The sequence below is a fragment of the Pseudorasbora parva genome, chromosome 1 (assembly GCF_024679245.1).
Source record: "Pseudorasbora parva isolate DD20220531a chromosome 1, ASM2467924v1, whole genome shotgun sequence".
Taxonomy (NCBI): Eukaryota; Metazoa; Chordata; class Actinopteri; order Cypriniformes; family Gobionidae; genus Pseudorasbora; species Pseudorasbora parva.
In genome coordinates this window covers 63,407,603-63,430,941 of record NC_090172.1, presented here as the reverse complement: position 1 = coordinate 63,430,941, position 23,339 = coordinate 63,407,603, and the positions used below count along the sequence as shown (strand labels likewise).

The 23,339-nt window shown below is 37.9% G+C and overlaps 1 protein-coding gene across 1 annotated transcript in view; it reads right to left on the bottom strand.

The window, feature by feature from the left end:
• LOC137082127 (Fc receptor-like protein 5) overlaps positions 1–23,339 on the bottom strand; it is a 38,973-nt gene that overhangs the window by 1,381 nt on the left and 14,253 nt on the right. The window contains exons 2-9 of the mRNA XM_067447695.1: positions 20,366–20,401; positions 17,807–18,085; positions 11,683–11,979; positions 7,265–7,543; positions 6,239–6,523; positions 5,885–6,163; positions 5,534–5,797; positions 4,825–5,067 (exon numbers count right to left, since the gene is read on the bottom strand). Coding sequence (XP_067303796.1) covers positions 4,825–5,067; positions 5,534–5,797; positions 5,885–6,163; positions 6,239–6,523; positions 7,265–7,543; positions 11,683–11,979; positions 17,807–18,085; positions 20,366–20,401 — 1,962 coding nt within the window. The remainder of the gene's footprint in view (positions 1–4,824; positions 5,068–5,533; positions 5,798–5,884; positions 6,164–6,238; positions 6,524–7,264; positions 7,544–11,682; positions 11,980–17,806; positions 18,086–20,365; positions 20,402–23,339) is intronic.

Below are 23,339 nucleotides of genomic sequence, written 5' to 3'. Positions count from 1 at the left end.
TTAGAGGTCTTCACGGGGCACCCGAGACCCGTGGACCCGGGATCCGACCCGGGATCCGACCCGGGACCCGTACGGGTTCGGGTCTATTTTTTAAATTGTCAGCCGGGTCCGGGTCGGGTCCTAATCTATTACTTCGGTTCCCGGGTCTGTTAATGTTGTAGCCTATGTAATACGTCATTCGGACTCGGAGAACACCTGACCGTGAGAGTCAGCGCGGCAACAAAAACACAAGCGCTCTCTCTCTCTCTCGCGCGCGCTCTCTCAGCCGTTTAGAAAGCGGGCAGATTTAATGCATGAGCGTGGTAATAATGTACTCAAGAATATATTTCAAATCAGCAACAAGACCTCAGGTGAACTGTCACATAAATGTTTTCTGTGATGCTCAAATTGCGTAAAAAAAGGCTCATATTTCAGGTTACTCCAGCTGATGCGCGAGTGCAGTCTCAAGCGCGTGTCATGTTTCTATGGCAACCCGAGTTTCCGCAGTGACTGTAATGACTTTAAAAATAATATGAATGAACCGTCTTGTTTAATCTTAAAGTTCTGCTAGTCAGACTTGGCTAAGAGAGATTATGGCAAATAAATAATGCTAACGTAAGCGGCCATGGCACTAAACGAGCAATAGTTATTAGTTACCGGGTCCGGGTCGGATCTGTGTTGAACATTGCGGGTTTCTTCGGGTTCGGGTGCGAATTTTTGGACCCGTGAAGACCTCTACATTGCGTCACCTAAGCTCCACCCACATCTCGCCTTTTTTGCCCATTTTCTGTTATCCGGGAGTGACACGCGATGACTCGCTCGCAAGATGACAAGGCCCAGCTCGCCCCTACTTTAAAGGTGCACTATGCAACTTTCCGTCCACTGGAGGGCGCCTATTTAAAACAAATGCGTAGTTTGATGACGCAAAGTTTGAGCGCAGTATCTTGGGACGTGGAAATTATGTTGATGGATGCGGTTATTAAAGTTACTGTAGTATGAAGCAGAGCCCGACCGAGTGTTGTGAAGCTGAACACGTTGTGTTCAATTTTGTGTTGAAAATTATGTTATGACGTTACTCTGTGCGTTCACTTGTTCACACTGCTAAGAGTAAAGCACTTCTGTCAAATAAAAGCCGAAACCGAGGGTAGCGCAGATATGACGCAATTAACAGGCGACTCCCTCAAACGCTATGCTGAAACGTCCCAGTCCTTAGTTAAAATAGCAATTTTCTCACAATGTACAAATAGTTGGAAACATGTGGAATATTGCAGGTACACAACTGAACAAAATATATAACACTGGCCTAGTGTTTTTTTGATATTTACTGCAAAAATACTACATAGTGCACCTTTAAGCTTCAGAACGGCTTATAGGAATCCTATGAGTGACGTCACGGACACTACGTCCATTATTTTTTTACAGTCTATGGTGTGGCATGGGCAGCTTACACATCTGGATAGGCGCTATCAATGCAGAAAGGTAGATCCATGTTCTAGAACAACATATGCTCCATCCAGATGTCGTCTCTATCAGGGAAGCCCTTGCATTTTCCAACATGACAAGATACTGCACCACATACTGCATCAATTACAGCATCATGGCATAGAAGAAGGATCTGGGCACTGAAATGTCCAGCCCGCAGTCCAGATCTTTCACCATTAGAAAACGTTTGGCGCATCATAAAGAGGAAGCTGCGACAAAGAAGACCTAAGAGAGCTGAGCAACTAGAAGCCTGTATTAGACACAAATGGGACAACATTCATATTCCTAAACTTGAGCAACGTGTCTCCTCAGTGCCCAGACGTTTGCAGACTGTTATAAAAAGAAGAGGGGATGCCACACACACTGGTAACCTTTTCCCAACTTTTTTGAGATATGATGGCATGGAATTTATAATCAACTTATTTTTCCCTTAAAATGATACATTTTCTCAGTTTAAACATTTAATATGTCATCTTGTGTTCTCATGTTGTATTCTGAAATTTGTTCAGAATTGCATTCTGTTTTTATTCACAATTTGTACAATGTCCCAACTTTTTTGGAATCGGGATTGTATAAAACACTAAGGGTGCTTTCACACTTGGTTCGATTGCCTGGAACGAACCTGAGTTCAATTGCTCCCCCCTCCTCCTGCCCCTGCTGGACTGTGGTCATATTATATTATTTGGGTCTGAACCGGGGTTCGTTTGCGTCTTCAAAGCAGCAGCTGTTTACCCGGTTGCTTAGTAACGACAGCGAGCGCGAAGGAGGCGAAATGTGCCTTAAATGAAGGCCGCGAATGCCCTGCAAATGCTCTGAAGAATGCTGAAGACGAGCAGAAACGAGATCTACAGCTCTCTGCTTGAGGCATGTCAGTGAGGCTCGTCAGGTAAATGACTGAAACACATACAAAACACACATTTTTATCTGCTCATATGCAATATCATCCAACTGCGGCCACAAATGGGTGTTTTCTTGCTGGTGGGGGTTACCACTATTTCATACTAGAATTTCTTCTTCTTCTTCTTCTTCTTCTTCTTCTTCTTCTTCTTCTTCTTCTTCTTCTTCTTCTTCTTCTTCTTCTTCTTCTGCTGAACTGCTAGCTGTCAGCATCCGGATTCATTTGTTCAACATTCGCTAGTTAGTTTTTCTCAAACAGAAGCTTCAAAATAAGATCTAGCATATTGTAACATGACATAATGACGTTAAAGCCAAGTGGCATGTTATCTGTACGCCTTTTGAGCTATCCGCGTGAATGTCTACGCCTAACCGAACCATTGTGTGTGTGTGTGTGTGTGTGTGTGTGTGTGTGTGTGTGTGTGTGTGTCCACAATGAAACATACTAAATTATGTTTTTTTGAAAATGTAAAAATGCAGAATTCTTGTGATGGGTAGGTTTAGAGATCAGGGTTGGGTGTAGGCAATCGTTATTGGGATTGACATGGCCAATGAAATGTTTAGAATCGCTTGCATGGCATTTCCGCTGAACTGGTTCGGGAAATAATTCACGCATAGGGAAGGGGAAATTACATCGTATCCCAGGGTGTCCGCGGGGTTTTAAAAAGTATTAAAAAGTGATAAATCAAAATTGTCAAATTTAAGGCCATTAAAAGTGTTAAATGTGGTCTCAGAGTGTTATTTTTTTCCAAATTAGGTATTATTTTTTTCAGACAATCAGGTGTCCTATTCTATTGAAATTCTATCTGCGTTTGCGTTAGTTCGTTTAAATATGGGCTTTAGCATATCTGGGCACATAATCAAAGATCTTTCGTCTCCGTCTCAACGTATATTTGATGCTGACGTCATATTCAGTGATCTTTCGGCATCATCTCAGTACACTGCGCGCTCAACAGAAGTGACTGGCTTACGTTTTATTTTAGACTTGCTTCAAGGCATATCTTCAACGACTATCCTCATAAGAGCAATCTTAAATGATTTATATAAAGTCTAAAATGAACAAAAAGAGTTGTGAGAGAATGAGGCGCGATCCATAGACTGTGAGATCTGTGTGTCTGTCTGTTCTTAAAGGGACAGCAGCCAATAAAGCTTCCTGTCAGTAAAGTTAAAGAACAAAGGGAACAGAGAAAATGACTGGCTGCTCTTGACTAAATAACTTTTGTAGCTTTAATAAGGATTAACTATTTAATTTATAGTTTATGCAGTGCAGACTACATATAACTTTGATAACTTTATTAAATTTCTGTATATTTCCCAACTGTTAAGACAGGAAGGGCAGGAGTAAACATGACATTTATTATGGGTTTATGTTAGCATTGTTTTAAGTTTACTTAAACTTAATTTAAACTTAAATTAAAAACTGTTATATTTTTGAAGCCTAATAATAAATAGCAGTATTAATATCAGTAAAACTGGCCTTCATTCATAAAAAGATGCCATTTAAACAAGTATTTAAAATATACTGTCTTTATGTTGTTTCTACATTAATTTGATTAACTGTGAAATTATTATATTAAAAATATAATAAAAATGTACAAAAACATTTCTTTTTTATTGCGATTAATCACAGACAAAAAATGTGTGATTAATCTAGTTAAAGTTTTTAATCGATTGACAGCACTATTTTTTAGTATTTTGTTAAATTCAACAACTTATCACAGCTATAGAAATGTAATATTTGTCACAGGTTTGGTTGTTGGAAAAATAAAATAATTTAATTGCGGAATTACCAATTATTAATTGAAATCAAATGTGTATGCAGTAATGCTTCTCCTTAACCAACCTTTGTGAATGTTGAGATCTACTTTACTGTGTCTGAATGATAACTAATAACAGATTTCCTCCTGCTGTCGATTCTAAATCTATTCTTTTTTCTTCAAAATCTGTGTAAATAATAGAAAGGTCGCTGAAAAAATATTCTGAAGGTAGTAAAAAAGGTCTTAAAAAGTAGTAAATTTAACTTAAGGATTGCTGTATATACCCTGTATCCAGTGTGGCTTGAGAAACTCATCACGATTGGTCGATGAGACGCTACCAGGAACGCAATAGGCATTCTTGTTTCATGATGGGAACGCCCAAGCCACAGCTGGACCCTTCTCCTCATATGTCATTAATAGCGGTTCACTTCTGCGATTTAGTACGATTGCATTCAACATCAGCACACCCGAGTTCGGAAGACAGCGTTCACATCATCCAAACCAACCGAACTCTGATGTCAATCGAACCCGGGTGCGCACCAAAAGTGCTAGTGTGAAAGCACCCTAAGTATCTTTGCACTAATTCTAACAAGTTTTTGTGTCTTATGTAGGCAAAAACAACCCTTTATAAAATGTGAAGGGCCCGCTTCCTTTGATTTGCTGCACGTCTCAGCCTTGCCCAGTTTTCTTTGACTCATTCATTGACTCTCACCTCTGACTGAGATCCAGCTGTGGGGTGACGCTCCTCTCTCTGTTTTACAGTAGTAGAAACCCTCATGTGACTTTGAGACAGTAGTGATGCTCATCTCTCCTGTCGTCTGATTCTGGATCAGTGATCCGTCTTTATAGAAACCAGCGCTGAGGATCGAGGGGTTTGTAGATCGATGTAAACAGTGTAGAGTCAGAGTCTCTCCCTCAATCACATGATCAACAGAACTCAGAATCACTTCACCATCTACAAACACAAGACACACACCAACAGACGGCAGTGACCATACAGGCTGAACTTAATCAGAGCCATATTCAGTTATTACTAAATATCCTGATCAAAAATAATGTTTATAATACCCCCCCCCCCGAATAATTATAAAAGGCCAAATTGTCTCCCCCAATTATAGATTTTCTTGATTACTCCATCACACACCTCTCTGTATATTGATACGATGACAAAAGTAGAATGTTTGATTTTTAGGTTGGGATGAGTGAGATGGCCAATCAAATCAAAGAAGGTGTGGTTTAACTGTTAGTGTGAATTCATATAAGATGCAAGTTGTTGTTTAATATTGTGTTAACCATAACTCAATTTGAATAAAATACAAATATTTGTTTAATAACAAAGTTTGTTTAATATATAAAGACCAGGAAATAATTATATTTTCTTATTTATTATGTTTTATATTTGTGTGTGTGATTGGACTCACCGTGTACAGTGATGTTTCGAGGACGGCGTTTCTCTCCAGATTCAGACTCACACCAGTACACTCCAGTGTCAGATGTGCTGAGAGAGTCCATTACACATGAAGATCCTGTTTGATTTGAACAAGTGTGTGTGCCTTTGTCTGTGTATCTTCTCACTGTCCATCCAGCAGAGTTACTCTGATCCTCACAGCTCAGAGCGAGAGACTCAGATGAGAAGTGTTGACTTCTGCTGGGATTGATGACCAGAGACACTGAAGCAGAAACTCCTGAAAAGAGCAAAATCTCAATCTAAACTGACACACAGAGACTGCAATGAAACAGAAATACGGACGAGCACAAACACAAATCCTCACCGGTGACCCACAGTGGCTGTGTGCTGCTGGTGTGTGTGTGATAGGCTGGTCGTCCTCTCTCTGCTCTGCACGTATAAACTCCTGTGTGCTGTAGAGACGCAGGACTGAGAGTGTAAGATCCTCCAGCTCCTCTGCTGCTGTCTGACAGATGATCATGATCTCTGAACCAGCTGAACGTCCAGCCTGTAGAGGAGCCTGAAACCTCACAGATCAGAGTCGCTGATTCTCCTTCAGTCAGCCACGGCTGTGGAGACACTCGCACGACTGCCTGAGCTTCAGCTGAACAAAACATCATGAGTTACAGAGCCGTAGAGGAACTGATGGAGAAGCGGATCACAACAAACACAAACTCACCTGATACAGTCAGTGTAACAGCATCACTGCGCTGAGAGCGTTGAGTCTTCATCTGTCCTGTACAGGTGTATTTACCGCTGTAAAAGTCTTCAACTCCGCTGATGATCAACTCTTGTGTTGAGGTTCGGCTGACAGTGTTTTTATCCCAGCTGTTGTTTTCCTCTATTTCCCATCTGTATGTCCACTCAGTGTCTCCTCCGCCCTTTATATCACATCTGAGAGTGACTGTTTCTCCTCTAAACACTCGTTCATCAGGTCGTACCGTCACCACAGCTTTAGGACTCTCTGTACAAACACAGATTATTGCATTTATAGTTTAAGATGTTGTGTAGATATGGTCTCTGATCTGTATATGTTGCATCCAAGCCTGCAGTCTCCCTCTCATTTACTGAAGCTTTCGCGCCTCGATCGCCCCCCGGTGACCGGTCTCAGTATAGCCGCCCCTCTGTGATTTCTAATGGACGCGAGGCAAACTAAATAATAAAATTACACTTCAAAATGTTTTCCCCAAAGTTAGTTTATGTCACTGAAGGCAGTTATCATCACGATGATTTCATTTCAGGTGTTCGTTTTTAAAATAAGTTTACTTTGAGTTAGTTATTTGATGCAATAAAAACGGGGGGTGTGCCGTCATGATTGACAGCTGAGACTGACGGCTTCTCGGAGTGAAGCTGTCACTGAGGCACTAACGGACTTTTTTCGGAATTTTTGGGAGCAGATTGGAGCTTTAGCTTTAATTTCTACATTTCCATAACTGTTTATTTCACACCAACATAATTAATTGTTCTGCATCTGTGAGAGTGTGGGCGGGCTTTTGATATCGCGACTGTACTTCCTGCTCTACTTCCTGCGCTCTACTGCGCAACTCCGGTCCCAAAATCGCTACTGCGCAGACTCGGTCCCAAGATGTCCGCGCCGTGCACCCCCGCCTGAAAGCTTCAAATATGGCAAGCGGAAACGGATGATGTCGAGTCGTCCATATTTTTTTACGGTCTATGGTTGCATCACACACACATTCTCTCTCACCTGTAACATTTACCCACAGTGCATCACTGTATTGTGTGTAATAGACTGGTTTCCCTCTTCCAGCTCTACACCAGTACTGGCCTCCATCAGACACTGAATCAATCTTCAGGCTGTAGGGGTTTGTTTCTGTCTTCTCTGTCTCAGGGTTCAGTGTGTGTTTGTACCAGTAAAAGTCCCAGTGTCCAGTGGACGGATCCATGCCACAGGTCAAAGTCACTGTGTTTCCTGTCAGTGCAGCTCCTGCAGGATCTGATATGAGTTCAGGCTTCGGCTTTAGATCTGCAGGAGAACAAGAACAGATTCAGATCCTCAAGAGTCAGAGTTCAGCTGGGCTACATCACTGAGTATAAAATAATATACATCTTAAATCGACTGTTTGAAGAACTGTAAATCATAATATTACAAAACGGCGACAAGATCGTCTGAAAAGCAAAGCAAAGCTGCATTTGTATAAAGACTGAACGTCACAAAACGTGCAAACAGTAATTAAGTAATTTCATACAGAAAGATGTTTAAAGTTATTGAAGTGATGGAACTGAAGTGTAATTATCATCATTCACTCAGAACTGTTTTCATCTGTTGCTCAGGTGTGTGTTTACGTGTCAGACAGACGTCTTCAGCTCTAGTGTCGTTTTTCTGTTTCATCAGCACTTCATGAGTGTTGTGTTTTTAAGTTTGCTCTTAAGGTTAAAAACTTCTACTTTGAAAAAAAACTTTGACCTGAAAAACGACTCATTGCTGCTGTATTTCTGCTGGACAGGTCATCTTTCATTTTGATTATACAGTTTTTTGGTTTATGTTTTCATGAAGCATGTATCAAATTTAACTTTAGATAACAAAATGCATGTGTGAAAGCTAGTACACCGCATGCAGGAACTTTTATTTAGAGCTAAGTTAGCTTTAGCTGCTGCTAATCAACAATGCTTTCATCATGGAAACTCTTACATGAAAAACACAGTATATGTTATGAATCTTACACGAAATTCATCTTCATCACAGTATAACTGATGTTATTGGAAAAACATGATTCTACCCGTTTTCTTTGCCTTGTAAATATAACTAGCTCGTTACCGAATCAAACAAAAATATAGAAATCAGAAATTGTTTAAACAGTCAATAAGTGTATAAATCACTACTTTCTGCTTGCAGGAATACAGTTGCCCCTTTCTTCAGTTTAAGACGCTCAGCGAAGCTTGCTTGAAATGGGCCGAACAAACAAACGATCTTGAATTAAATTGTTGTGATATCCGATTATAATAAACCTCAACCATGACTGTTGACATTTTTTATCTGTGGGAAGGGTAGAAAAGTCCTCACGTCCCCTGCACAGCCTGGAACATGACGTGTCATGAGAGCTGCCGTTTTTTAATTTTGGTGGAAACGGGGCTAAAGTAACTTCCAAAACCAACAGAGAGGTCAGGACAGGAGCTGTTTGGACACGATGCCTCTGTGTACAGACGTGAGATTGTGTTTCACTAACACTGCATGTACATGAGCAGCTTTACTTTTATTGAATCCTGAATAATTCATGACTTGTGCTGTGTTTAATCAGTATCTAAGAGCAGCATCTTTAAGGCGTGTTATATGTTCAAAATTAGTATGTTTGTAGGCTTCAGTGAAATGTGCGCTGGTTTCTCTCCGCGTTCTGAACTGGTGTGCGAGTCTCATCGTCAATAAACACAAGCTCTTATCATCTCCATCCAGAGCAATTAATTACATGTTTCTCGTTCTTCCATGTCAAAGGGTCTGTTATTATCAGATCTGTTGAAGATGCAGATTCTGTTCATGGGTGCCAAGACATTTTAGGAAATCCAGACTGGACAATGTTTTACTGCCTTGTCCAGGATAAAGAGTATGTGGTGACCCAGTATACAAGTATGGTGATATTAAATGACTAAAACCGGGATATAAGATTTTGGCCATATTGCTCATATTGGCCATTCATTCCCTGTGTGACTTTTCCAAAGGCTTGTGTTTGGTTTTGACCACGAGGGGTCGCTGTGGTCAAAGCTTCAGCTCTGCCACTCTGAGCTCGACTGATATGTCTGAGGTGAAGCACTCACTTATTAGCATACGGACCAAGAAATGTGGAAATAAATAAATGTTGAAATAAATAAAAGAAAAAAAAACAGAAATAAATGCGGAAATAAATAAATGTTGAAATAAATAAAAGAAAAAAAAACTGAAATAAATGTGGAAATAAATAAATGATGAAATAAATAAAAGAAAAATTCTAAATGAATGTGGAAATAAATAAATGTGGAGAAATATATCTATACATAAAAAGGAAATAAAAATAAAAATACTCATTTATTTTCTTTGTATATTTATTTATCCTCTTAAACTCAGAGGACCCTGTACAGAGTCGGGAATGACATCGTCATGTATATACTTTTAATTTTAAATGTCTGTGGAGAAGCTGTGATGTATGTGGTACCATTTGAAAGCTTAGAGTCTCTACTTTCTGGAGATAGGCATCACTTTGGCATTTGTTTTACACAAAGTAATGTATTTACACTAAATTACTCTGGTGGATTTGGCCTACCCAAATCTAAGTGTAAGGAGTAGAAATATAGTGTGGCCCCTTTAAGAGCTGCGCGCGCTCCCGGCAAACGAGGTCTGCATTTTGTGTATGTGCGCACTGAGTCTTGAGCTCCCATGTGTGGGGATTATTTTCTGTTTCCTGTTGCTAACAGTCAGTTATTTTGTTTTATTAAGTAATGCTGTGGACGGAAATGGAGTTTGTGATGAGAGTTCAGCGAGGAATAAAGTGCGAGCTGTTTGATGCTAATCGCCTCCGTGTTTGCATCCACTCCAGATTAGCCTTGATGCCAGCCGACAATTTTTTTAGGTCGGGCAGTTCGGTCTGGCCTCGCTCCATAGAGGAGTAATTATCCCCGAACAGAAACTGTTCTGACCAATGAAATCATCAGGGCGGGCTTTAGACGATGACGGACAGATGATACACAGTAATGTAATCATCACGTCATCAAAGGGGCTTGGGTTATATTTGTTTGAATCCTAAACGGAGAGCTTGTTTGTATCCGCATCACCTTCACAATTTCTCTCAGAAATGATGATCATGTTGGGTAAGTACTCTGTGTATCATTAAATTATTTTACAACACTGGCAAAGATCGTGTATTCCAGCCTGATTTCAGCTCGCGTGCAGACAGGGTTGCCAAGTTTTTACAACAAAACGCGGCAACTACTAGGTGGGTTCTCCATTGCGTTTGGGGGGTAAAATGTGTGTTATTTTGGCAAGGTTGCCTGCAAAAATTCGCACTCATGGGTCTATATATCACATAATAGTCGCTTCAACCCGCAGACATAGAAAAGAACCCGCGGAAAACACGCAGACTTGGCAACACAGTGCAGTTGAGCTCTGCTGACATTTGACAATGCGTCGCTTCGTTGCTCTGATTGGTTGTAGGTCTATCCAGTTGAGGTCTTTCCTGGTTCAGTTGAAACACACCCCATAATCACAGCCCAATGGAGCATCAGACTCATATTCTGACTAGAGCTGAGTATGACCACGTCAGGCTAACTCCAGTTACATTAAGTGAGCTATCCGCGGACACAAGCGTTACATAAATTCAGAATTTTGTCGTCATTTTACAGGAAACCCTTTAAAGTTACAAAAACACTGCTAAAAGTGATAAACCTGTAAGAAAATGTTGTCTAAGCTGTAATACCCCCCCCCCCCCAAAAAAAAACAATAAATAAAATAAATAAGAAGGCACTTTTTGATTTCTTTTTTATATAAATGAATGTTTGAAAGTGTGTAACTCAGGCCCTGTGTGCTCTAGGACCCTGCAGAAACTTTGGGCTGTTTCCAGCATGTATAATTAATTTAATGACACTGGGATATTGCATATATATCACTGTATATGGTGGTGGGAGGGGGTGGTGGAGGGGAGCAGGGTCAGGGGAGGGGAGGGGGGAGGGGGTCATCCCTTCAGACACATTTGAGTAAATCTGTCATACAACACGACACAGACAAACTTATTTTCTGTAATTTTGTGGAAACAGCCCAAACTGTCTGCAGGGTCCTAGAGCTTACAGGGCCTGAGTTACACACAACTATTAATTTATAAAAAAAAAAAAAAAAAAAAAATTAAATAACTTTTTGGGGGGTTATTACAGCTTAGACAACATATACTTACAGGTTTATCACTTTTATCAGTGTTTTATGTAACTTCAAAGGGTTTAATGTTGAATGACGGCAAAATTAATGAAATGAATTTGACCCTAGACCCCTGTCTGTGTGTATGGGAGGCTTTTCAATTTGGGTCGGCCAAATCCAGCGGAAATCCCAAAAAATGGTCCTGGTGTTCGAGAGGATATGTATGTATTTATGTATTTATTTATTATTAGTTTAGTAATTCTGTTGATGTGATATCAGTGATGATCACTCACCCGTCACAGTCAGAGTCACTTCATCACTCGAGTGAGAGCAGAAAAATCCTGATCCTGATCCTGATCCTGATCCTGATCCTGATCCTGATCCTGATCCTGATCCTCTACAGCCGTTACACCAGCACGTCTGTGTGTGATCTGCAGTGAACTCTTTCTCATTAGAGCGCTGATCTTCACCATCACACCGCCATCCGTATGTCCATCCTTCCCCCTGTACGTCACATGTGAGAGTGACAGTCTCTCCTCTGAATATCTGTGATGGTTCAGGCTTTACAGTCAGAACAGCTTTAGGTTTCTCTGTAAGAAGTGCACAAACAGAAGTTATGATTAAACATCTCACAAAATCAAATGAAGTGAATTGACTCGATCTGTCCTAAACTCTGCATAAATGTCACCGCACAAAAGAAGATATTTTAAAGAACAGATTCTAGAGAGCGTTTGATTGGACAGAAAATCTGATGAGAAGCTGAAGAGTGATGTCATCAAAATCACTGATCCTTATTGGCTGGCGTGAGAGACTGTGAGTTTTGAACTGTTATCTTCTAAATGTGAATTGTGTCGTTGTTGTGGAGCAACACTGGCTTATAGATAACAGTAAGACGACCATATTCATACTAAAAGACAAAACACTTCCATTTTGATTTCATGTGGACATTAAACTCAGTCCATTGATACTTAAAAAGAGAACAATAATGGAAATACATTTAAGCAATACATGGTAAATATTCATCAAAATAAAGAGAAATATAGTTCATTCATTTCATTAAAAACAATTCTGTCATGACCACAAATGTGGCGAGTGTGAGCCTCAAATAAACAGAAACAGAGGGTTAAGGCTTGAGGATATCACACACACACGTTTGTTTTTGTGAAATGTGGGGACATTCCATATTTTCTATCACCCTGTAAGACTTTCAAGGACCTGACTGACGGAAATCTGCTGTGAAAGAGGATGAAACCAATGATTCAGGTTCCACTATAGTTCAGAAGAAGATCATCTGTACATATTTATGCATTTGTTGCTGAAGTTGTCACTTCTGTTATCTAGAATGGTGCAACGATCAATTCATCTCCTACTTCATTTGATTCCACCATCACCAAAAGACTGAGACCTGGGAAGATGTCCTCATATCCTCTGGTGACTGTTTTTAATCCTTGTCTTATCAAACTGCAAGAAGTGTGAATTTTTTAAAAAGAAGAATCCAACATTTAAAAAAAATGGTTTTAAATACAAATTTTAGAACAGCAGGTTCACCCGCAAAATGGATCTGACTAGAAATTCACAAACTATTAACAACGTCAGTAGTATAACCTATACCAAGTGTCAGAATAAGGTGATTTATGGCCTAATTTATGGGGGGTATTGATGACCGCCAGTCACCCTGATTGACAGGTCAGAGGCCTGTCAAAGAGTGTATTTTATGGCTATATTTATAACTTAGAGTCTTAGAATGACAGCCCAGGATTGTCAGTCAGGAGTGGGTCAGATTTTGTGTCTTTAGGGAGTGGTCTTTATAGTTAGATAATGGGGGGAATATCTCACCACCCAGAGTTTTACGACATGTTGCTGGACCCTATCTCTCTGGCTCCTTTCAATCTGTTGGAAGTTGTTGTGATTGTGTTTCCTTTGATAGTTGGAAGGTGAAAGTCACACAAGCAAGTTTTAACTATGTTGACACCTCTGAAGGATCAGCAATGTTTGACATTCAGAGATACCATATGCGCCACACTCGCTATATCCATCAAAATAACATGCCTGGGCATGATCTAAACGGAACAACTGTGTTTGTGTTGCCAACATATTAGTACTTGAACTATAGGTTAATGTTAGTGCTTAAGACAAAGAATCCAAAATATCCATCAAGCCAAAGGGTCCTCATTACCGACACAGCCAATTTATCTTCTCAACAATGTAGAAAACTTTTAGAACATCTGAATCTGTCTTTCCAGATACAATGATAGGATCTATGTTAAAAGACAAAAAACAGAAACATTTAACTCACAAAGAAGGTGTGTGTGAGTTGGGTTAAGAGAGTGTGTTAATGGTTTTACAACAGTTGCTTTGTCTAGATGTTTAAAGAAGTTTAAAGACATGTTATCAAAAAAAAAAAAAAAACCTTTCTGATTCTCTGGGTCACAAAACATTATATAGATTTAGAGCACATAAATGTGTCTTTATTTTGTTAGAGAATAACTTTTTAGAGAATACATTTTCTTATGTTTTGTTTTTAAAGAAATGTTTTAGCTTTTAATCCATCCTACACTGTGTGTGTGTGTGTGTGTGTGTGTGTGTGTGTGTGTGTGTGTGTGTGTGTGTGTGTGTGTGTGTGTGTGTGTGTGTGTGTGTGTGTGTGTGTGTGTGTAAAAAATACACTTTTAACCTCTCAGTAAAATAAGACATTCAAACATAGTTTGCCACAAAAGCAAAGCATGTTGTCTATTTTTCTTTAAATAAAACATTGACTATTTTATTCCTTAATTTCTTATAAAACAGTCTGGTGACATGTATTGCTTCTTCAAAAATGATTAGTAATGTAGTCGAGTAAAAAACTCTTTGGATGTGTTTTTGGCAAAAACATCATTTTCACCTTTTAATGCTTGGACTGAACCTCTTTTGACAAACCTACATTTTTCAAGTGATTTACCCGAGTTGTTTAATAGCACAAAGGATACGTGTTGATCACTATTTTTCAGGTAGCGCAAACCTGTAATGTTTAAGAAAGCTAATCTTGGATTGATCTTTGTGAGGCCAGAACACAACATTTATTTTTTGGGTGATCCAGAAAAGTTTCATACTAAAAGTTAACAAGATTGTTTGCCCAGATATATTAAGATACTAAGTTAAACTTATTTGGCTTTGCTGTCCACTGATGAGGGGCTCAATGAAGTGGCTTTAACTGATCTGATATACCCCCACAGTGACTAATGTAGGCTATGATTATGTTGGGCAAGGTATCTGAGATAACGGTGAAGTTTGGGGAGGTGGCGGGACAGCTGAGACGGAGGAGAGGTAAACAGCTGCTTATAAACTCGGATTGTTGGCTGTTGACTGAAAGATTTCGCTCCTCCCTAAATTATGTTTAGGAACCTCACAAAATATTCTGGAAGTCATTTTCAAACTGCAAATATGCTTCAACATTTAAATATACAATATATTGCATGTTCTGGTTTTATGTTGCTTTAAATGTTTTTGTTTTGTTTGTTTTTTTAATAACACCTGGCACAAAATGAAAGAGATGAATTTAGGATGTTTCAAATATTACCATCTTCTTTAACCCCCCCAAAAAACAGATAATGGGATGTTCTATCAAAGTGACACAATATAATATGCAGTTAGATATTTTACATTGTTTGTGCGTGTAGTAGTAGCAGAAGATGAGTTAAAAATCTTTGTGTGCATTTTTGATATTTCATATTTATTTACTTTTTTTTTTTTTTTTTTTTTAGGGGCTGTCACATACCGTTAGGGTTAGGGTTAGGGTTAGGGTTAGGGTTAGGGTTAGGGTTAGCTCTATGAGCTCTATGATGCATAGTTCCACACATTTGTCAAACATAATTTTTATATAGGTATTATTTTGGCACAAAAGTAAAGAGGTCAGTTTACTACGAATGTGTGTACGCCATATAGGAAAAAAGACATTTAGCTATAAAGAACACAGAACATACTGATCTATTGTGAAAGTTTATGTGATTTGTAAATGGCATTGTTCAGTAGTCAATGACACTATTTACATTTGTGTTTCTTTGTTCAGTTTATAAAGACTACTCTCTGATTGTGGTCAAACATGTTCATAAGTGTTAATGAAATCATGAACCAATTAAATGACAGTACTTCTACATGTCAAACAATCTATATTTCTTTTAGGACATCTCTCCGGTCAGTCTACGTAACATCGGCATGAAAAGTCAGTCTTGCTGTTTTCAACATGTACAATATTACACTTCGAAACTATTGCACTTAGTTTAACATCATAGATACACACATCTTTTGTGTATGTCTCTAAACAATAATTGAGAAAATGAATGACGGTTAATAAGTAGGTGCTCTTAAATAAGTAGCAATTTTAAACGAAATGTATGATGATCCATGCCTTTTTTAAATTTTATTCTGTTCACACCAATACTCTGATGCCAGTGTTTTAGGTGTCTGTAGAGATTCTAATCCAGAAAACAGACATTGTGTTTTACGTCATTGTGTTTATGTTTGTTATTCTTTTATGAAAACATGTGGTAAGCAGTTTTTGGTCCTCATCAGTAGAATACCATCATGTTTTAACATATAGGTAATAATTAGTTCGTTCCATATTTCACTTGTATTTGCTAGCTGAGATCATTTACAGTTTTATGTGCAATAAATTCTGTCACATCAGAGTTGGGTTCTAGTTTGAGCATTGATATTGTTCCACACGCTTAACAGTGTTAGTGTTCTTCATCAGTTCACACAAGTCACACCGTTTTTTCATAGTGATCATCTGACTCTGAAACCTGAACAAATATTAGCACGTAATAGTTTTGACACTTGACATTTTTGTTTTTTTATATTTATTTTATATTTATATTTGTGTTTGTTTGATTTTGTTTACAATTCTCCTGAAATCACAGTTTTGAAATGATTTACCATTTTTTAACATGACCACTCATTGTATTGCTGCGTGACTGTAATATTTGTTTGTGTGTGTGTGTGTGTGTGTGTGTGCGTGTGCGTGTGTGTGTGTGTGTGTGTGTGTGTTTTCCTTACACTTTTTCAAAACAAACAAAAAACTTTAACAACCGGTGTTTTGTAGAATCTGCTGTAATGTTTGCGAACTCTAGTTATTCTCAGCTTCTCTTTGCTCACATGTTCCTGTGAATTTGATTGATTGAATAAAAATGATGATTTAAAATTATCATCTTTTCTTGAGACATGTATATTATTTAATCGTACTATATTTGTGGTGTGGTATGCTATATTGAATACAGCAAAGATCTACATTTGATCTTGTAAAACACTTATTTAGCGTCTTTAAAAATGCAGCAAAACAAAAGGTAAGACATCTTTCTATCAATAACCCTACAATCTATGGTGTAAAACTAAATACAGCACACACCGATTTATCAATAAATTACTTTTATCACTTTTGTTTGAAGAAAAATCTCAAGAGTTACTGGAATTATCTCAATAAGTGTGGTGTGTTATGACTACTGAAGCATTCTTGGTGCACGCCATTCTTGAATGTTTCACACCTACAGGCCCGACCCCCTTTGGTATTGAAATAAGGTTTAAGATACAGTCATTGAAACAACTCTAACATTAAATGGCTACTCCCAATGACGCTGTAATGGATTGAGTTTCCTGCTTCTGTTGTTGTGTTACTCTACCTTATCCGTGTTCTTTGCTATATGTGTACATTTGGTTTTGTTTAACTGTGATTGGATCTAATCTCCCACAGCTCTAAAAGTATAATACAGACGTAATATTAGTTTATTCATATTGTAGAAAATAGTTTTTAAAGTGTTTTTATATTTTAAAGAGAAAACAATCCTTAAACATGATTATCGATGTGTAAAATTCAATACATGCGTTTTAATTTGACTTGAGACAATGTAATATAACAAATGTTAATAAAAAATCTTTAACTGAACATCTTAAAATTTTTCTTTGGGGAAAATGATCTGCACAACAATAAATTACATCCTAAGTACTTTCTAAATGCATGTTATGATTTGGAACAATCCACCATGTGCATATAATTTGTTTGTTTTTGACCTCGTAATATTTCATCAAAATATCATAACTGGATTGAGCTCAAATTATAAACTTCTCTTTGGTAACATATATAGGATTTTTTACATGCAGCTACTTCTAATTATTAAAGAATAATATCCTGAGACCAATTTATTTTTCTTGTAGTGCAACAAGACCTTCAGATTAAATTATTAAATCATGGTAATGTCATTTTTTATATAAAGTTAACCATGCTGAAAAGCCACAGAATAGTAAGAATGGCTCGACACACACAAGACGTGCAGTGACTGAATAATGACTAAAAGTGAATCTCTTCAGTCTATTCTAACAGATGTGGTTAATAAGAGTTAAAATATGGATTTAGATGATCATTAGACAGATGTGAATATGAAGACTCACCTGATACAGTCAGTTTAAGAGCATCACTGATGTCTGTCTGTGAGTCTGGTCTCTCTCCTCTACAGCTGAATTCACCACTGTAGTCATACACACCAGTGAGAGACACACCAGCTGTGAAACTGATCTCTGCTGTTGGTGTTGATGTATAGACAGGTTGTCCATCTCTAAACCATCTGTATGTCCACTGAGTGTCTCCTCCTCCCGGTATGACACATGTGAGAGTGACTCTCTCTCCACTGAACACTGGCTGATCCGGCTTCACCTTCACTACAGGTTTCACTGAGAAACAGAAGGAAATATTGAAAAGCATTGCAGATCACTGTCAGGAACTCAAAGCTTCTTCATGAGGAAAACACTATAAATTCAATTATAAATCTAGAACAAGTCTGTCTGTCTGTCTTTCTTTCTTTCTTTCTTTCTTTTTTTTTTTTTTTACTTTTTCCGAGATGAGCAATTTGGGTTAAAAAGTAGATAAATGTTTTTCTTTTTCTTCTTGAAAACAGGCCGATGGTTTGTCTAGATCAGACCCTATTCCTCCTCTGGGATCGGTCAGAGCCTCTGAAGCTCTTCCTTTGGTCCTTCAATATTTCGGTTCCCAATGAAGTCCATCATGTGGAGAATGTTTTCCTCAAAAAATCTAATTTCTTTTCGACTGAAGAAAGAAAGACATGAACATCTTGGATGACGAGGGGTGAGTAAAATATCAGGACATTTTCATTTTAAACTGAACTAATCCTTTAATGTTGATGATCCCGTTATTTTACATATGAATCTGCTTACATGCGGAAACTTTATTTTGCGTCTTCTTCGCCTGTGTTTTAATCAGGAGATGCTTTACTCATTCAGAAGATGCGTAATAGCGCCCCCTAACATTTAACAGTGAAAACACGGAAACAGAAAATTACGTTTTGGCAGGGAAAGAGTTAATGTACAATTCCTGAAGAAATGGTGCATGTTCAGTTGTTACCCTACAGTTAGCATGTTGCTTGCATGATTAACATGATGATAACATAATGTCAACATGATTAGTATGATGTTAACATGATGTTAACATGATTAGGATGCTAGCATAATCTTAACGAGATTAAAATAACATGATTAACATGTTGTTAACATAATGTTAACACAATTAACATGTTTTAACAAGATGTTAACACAATTAGCATGCTTATTAGCATTATGCTATCACGATTAGCGTGTTGTTTACATGATGTTAACACGATTAACATGTTGCTACCATAATATTAACACGATTAGCATGTTGTTGACATGATGTTAACACAATTAGCATGTTGTTATTATGTTAACACGATTAGCATGTTTTGTTAGCATTATGTGAACACAATTAGCATGTTGTTAGCATAATGTTAACACGATTAGCATGTTGTTATTATGAAAACACGATTAGCATGTTGTTGACATGATGTTAACACAATTAGCATGTTGTTATTATGTTAACACAATTAGCATGTTGTTAGCATTATGTGAACACAATTAGCATGTTGTTAGCATAATGTTAACACAATTAGCATGTTAGCATGTTTAATGAAATTAAATTGCATGTAAAGGCAAAAGCAATGGGATAAATGTTTAATTTACGAATACATTTTTAAGTTTCAGGATTTTTTTTAAACAAACTTTTTTTTAAAGATGATTCTGAGCTATGTTATAAAATATATAACTGAATGCTTTGATATACCATCTTACTTTATGCAATATGTGGGTAAAATGGACTTGGATTTCCCCATTTAATACAATGTATCGATACACTGCATCTAATTTGCATATTATTGTGTTCTGTAATGAAAAAAGAAGTGTAATAATAGGAGTAATAACTGGCAACATTTTCATAATAATATGTAATATTTCATAGGAATATTGATTTTTTTCCCCCTATTCACTTGTTGTGTCTCCAAAATGCCTGATAAACATGATTTAAGACCTGGTGTCCTCTACAGTCAACATTTATGAAATCAATGCCCTGTTTGGTAACAAAAAGTCCTCCGCATGTCCAAACCGTTTTGAACAGAGTAATAATCAGAGCGACGGACCTATCTCTCCACTGAACACTCGCTGGCCCTGTGTGAAAGTATCAAAACATTTTTTTTTAGCGATTATCCAAAAGCCTATGAGAAATCCTATTGGGTATTTATTGAGGTAACCCGTGTGATGTGAACTGCCGGCTGGCCTTTAATGTGACGTCATACACACTCTATGGGGAACTTACTAACTTCCTGCTGTCTGTTCTCAAGCTCTTTTCTCTGGAAGCATTGGTGCACAAGATCTTAATGACACTGGGCAGAACTCATTTCTGTTTCATACAGTAGATTATAATCTCTTGAAAATTAAGATCTTTTGAAACGTTTGATTGAATAAAAAGCAAATTCCTGTAATGTTTTGCAGCAGAAGGAAATACTGTCAGATGATTCTGTGAAATATACATGGACATACAACATCAGCAAAGAGACAAATATAGGATCCTGATGTATCCATGAAGACAAATAAACTACTATAACAAAATTCATATTGGTTAAAAAATACTGCAGTGATGTACAGTACCTTGAGTGAGTCCAGACTGAACGAGGGCCATCAGCACTGAAAGCAGAAGAAACACAGATATGAATCATTTCCATTCATTCAACACAATGTCAATCACACACTGAAACATGTCATGATTCACTGATTCAATGATGGATTCACTGATTCACTGATGGATTCACTGATTCACTGATGGATTCTCTGATGGATTCACTGGTTCACTGATGGATTCACTGATTCACTGATGGATTCTCTGATGGATTCACTGATTCACTGATGGATTCAATGATGGATTCACTGATTCACTGATGGATTCACTGATAGATTCACTGATTCACTGATGGATTCACTGATGGATTCACTGATTCACTGATGGATTCACTGATGGATTCACTGATTCTCTGATGGATTCACTGATGGATTCACTGATGGATTCTCGATTCACTGATGGATTCACTGATGGATTCACTTATGGATTCACTGATTCACTGATGGATTCACTGATGGATTTCACTGATGGATTAACTGAGGGATTCTCTGATGGATTCACTGATGGATTCTCTGATGGATTCACTGATGGATTCACTGATTCTCTGATGGATTCACTGATTCACTGATGGATTCACTGATTCTCTGATGGATTCAATGATTCTCTGATGTATTCACTGATGTATTCACTGATGTATTCTCGATTCACTGATGTATTCACTGATTCACTGATGGATTGACTGATTCACTGATGGATTGACTGATTCACTGATGGATTCACTGATGGATTGACTGATTCACTGATGGATTCTCTGATGGATTCACTGATTCACTGATGGATTATCTGATGGATTGACTGATTCACTGATGGATTCACTGATGGATTCACTGATTCACTGATGGATTCACTGATGGATTCACTGATGGATTCACTGATTCTCTGATTAATTATCTGATGGATTCACCGATTCACTGATGGATTCACTGATGGATTCACTGATGGATTCACTGATTCACTGATGGATTCACTGATTCACTGATGGATTCACTGATACTCAACGAAAGCAACATAGTTTGAACCCCTTACATGAAAGCCACTATTAAATTAGTATAAATAATATTAAATTGTGCACATTTCACACTTTAATGACTATTATATTGTGGTAAATAAAACAAATAAAAAAATCACTTTGTACAGTAACTCACATGTATGTCCTATAAGCAAATATTAATATTAATGTGATTAATGTTTCACAGCACTGATTCACTGGAACAATCTTCAGAAGTCAAAACCAGATGAGGTCAAAGTGTTTGAGGCACACACAGCACTTATGCAAAGAAAATATTGTAAAAACCGGCAGTTATTCTGAAGAACTTTGGTCTGATGTGAGCTAAGCTAATAAACTTGCACTAAGTTAATTGCTAACAGAAGATATGAGCACACGCGTCCCATACACCGCACGACCATGAGTGTGTCTGAGAATACAAGCACAGCAGAACAGACCAGCAGGAAATATCGTCTTCTTTATCCTTTTATTCTTTTAACACAGTCAGTGCCCATGTCCCTCCACTACACACCTCTCTCACTCAGTAATGAATCAAACCCACCCAAACTAACTTGAACATAAACACGCATAACTTTGCTAATGTAGCTGGTTCAAAAAATAAAATAAAATGTAATGCACTTTATCAAAACTTATTTCTTGTGCTTTTATTTTTGTTTAAATATGTTCTTTCTGGGTCATAATGGTTCAGTGTACATAATTAACTCTAGTGGGAACCATTCATGCAGAAATTGTCTTGTATGGAGCACATATCGGTGACGCACGATACCTTTTGCGATGTGCGAACAGCGCCATCTTTAGACGCACATTTGTTGCAGACTGGGTCAAACGTGCTCTCTGTCGCTCTTCTAACGAGCGGTAAGGACGTTTTAAAGTGTGTTAAATGATATCACGCATTTATTTCATGAGATAAAGAATGTTTAAATGTGGTGTAAGGCTGTGATGTTATCAAACTGAATGTTTTACCGAGAAATGTTTTTGCTTGCTAGCTTTTCCGTGCTGTAGGAGCAGAGTGAAGGGGAGAGACGGGTATAGAGTCTGGGATCATGACGTAAGCAACGCAATGCATTTTGGGACTTTAGGTCACGGTGGCCGCTGTCGGTACTGTGTTGTATAGGAAATTGATGCTTTTAGTTCTAAAAGTAGAACTAATTCAGCTAAAAACAGTTATAATGGTGAACGCGTGTTGTGTCATTAACTGCCATAATCGCACTCACGACCGGAGTAGAAACCTAATTGCAAATTGAGTGTGATTGTTTAGCTTTCCCTCCTGGAAACAGCACTTTGGATCTCATTCGTAGACTTTAGGACACAGATACTACATCAGCGAATGTGTAGTAGTGTAGGTAGACGTAAAAACTTGTGTTAGATAGTTAAAAACACATTCTAATGGTGTACGCTTGCTGTGTTGTGGACTGCTATAGCCGCTCTCATGAACTGCGTGGGGTTAAAAACCCTCAAATGACGTGCAATTTGTCAGTTTACCAGCTTGGAAACAACAGGTGAAAGTAAACCTCAATGAAAATAAACAGCTTATCCAAAATGTGTCTTTATAATTTGTATATTTATTTATTATTCATAACCGATATATTACAGATTTCTGATTTCTGAACCGCATATGCGTAACGTTATGCCATAAATAATGTAAATACATCTGGAAATTCTTCATTGCTTCTCTCAGTAGAAGAAATCTTGTACTTGCACCTTTTAAGTCCAGTAAAACTGTTTAGGCTAAAGTTGCGTTCACAATTCAAATAATTTCAAAGCTGCATTACGAGCCCTACTCTCATGTTATCCCTTATGATTTAACGTTACGCTATGGAATTGCGATATGATATATGTTGATCAAACAAATGACCCACTGGCTGAGATCAAGCAATATTATTTTAAATATCAGATACAGACCTTTTCGTTAGGCTATATTTAAAAAAAACTGCGAAAGA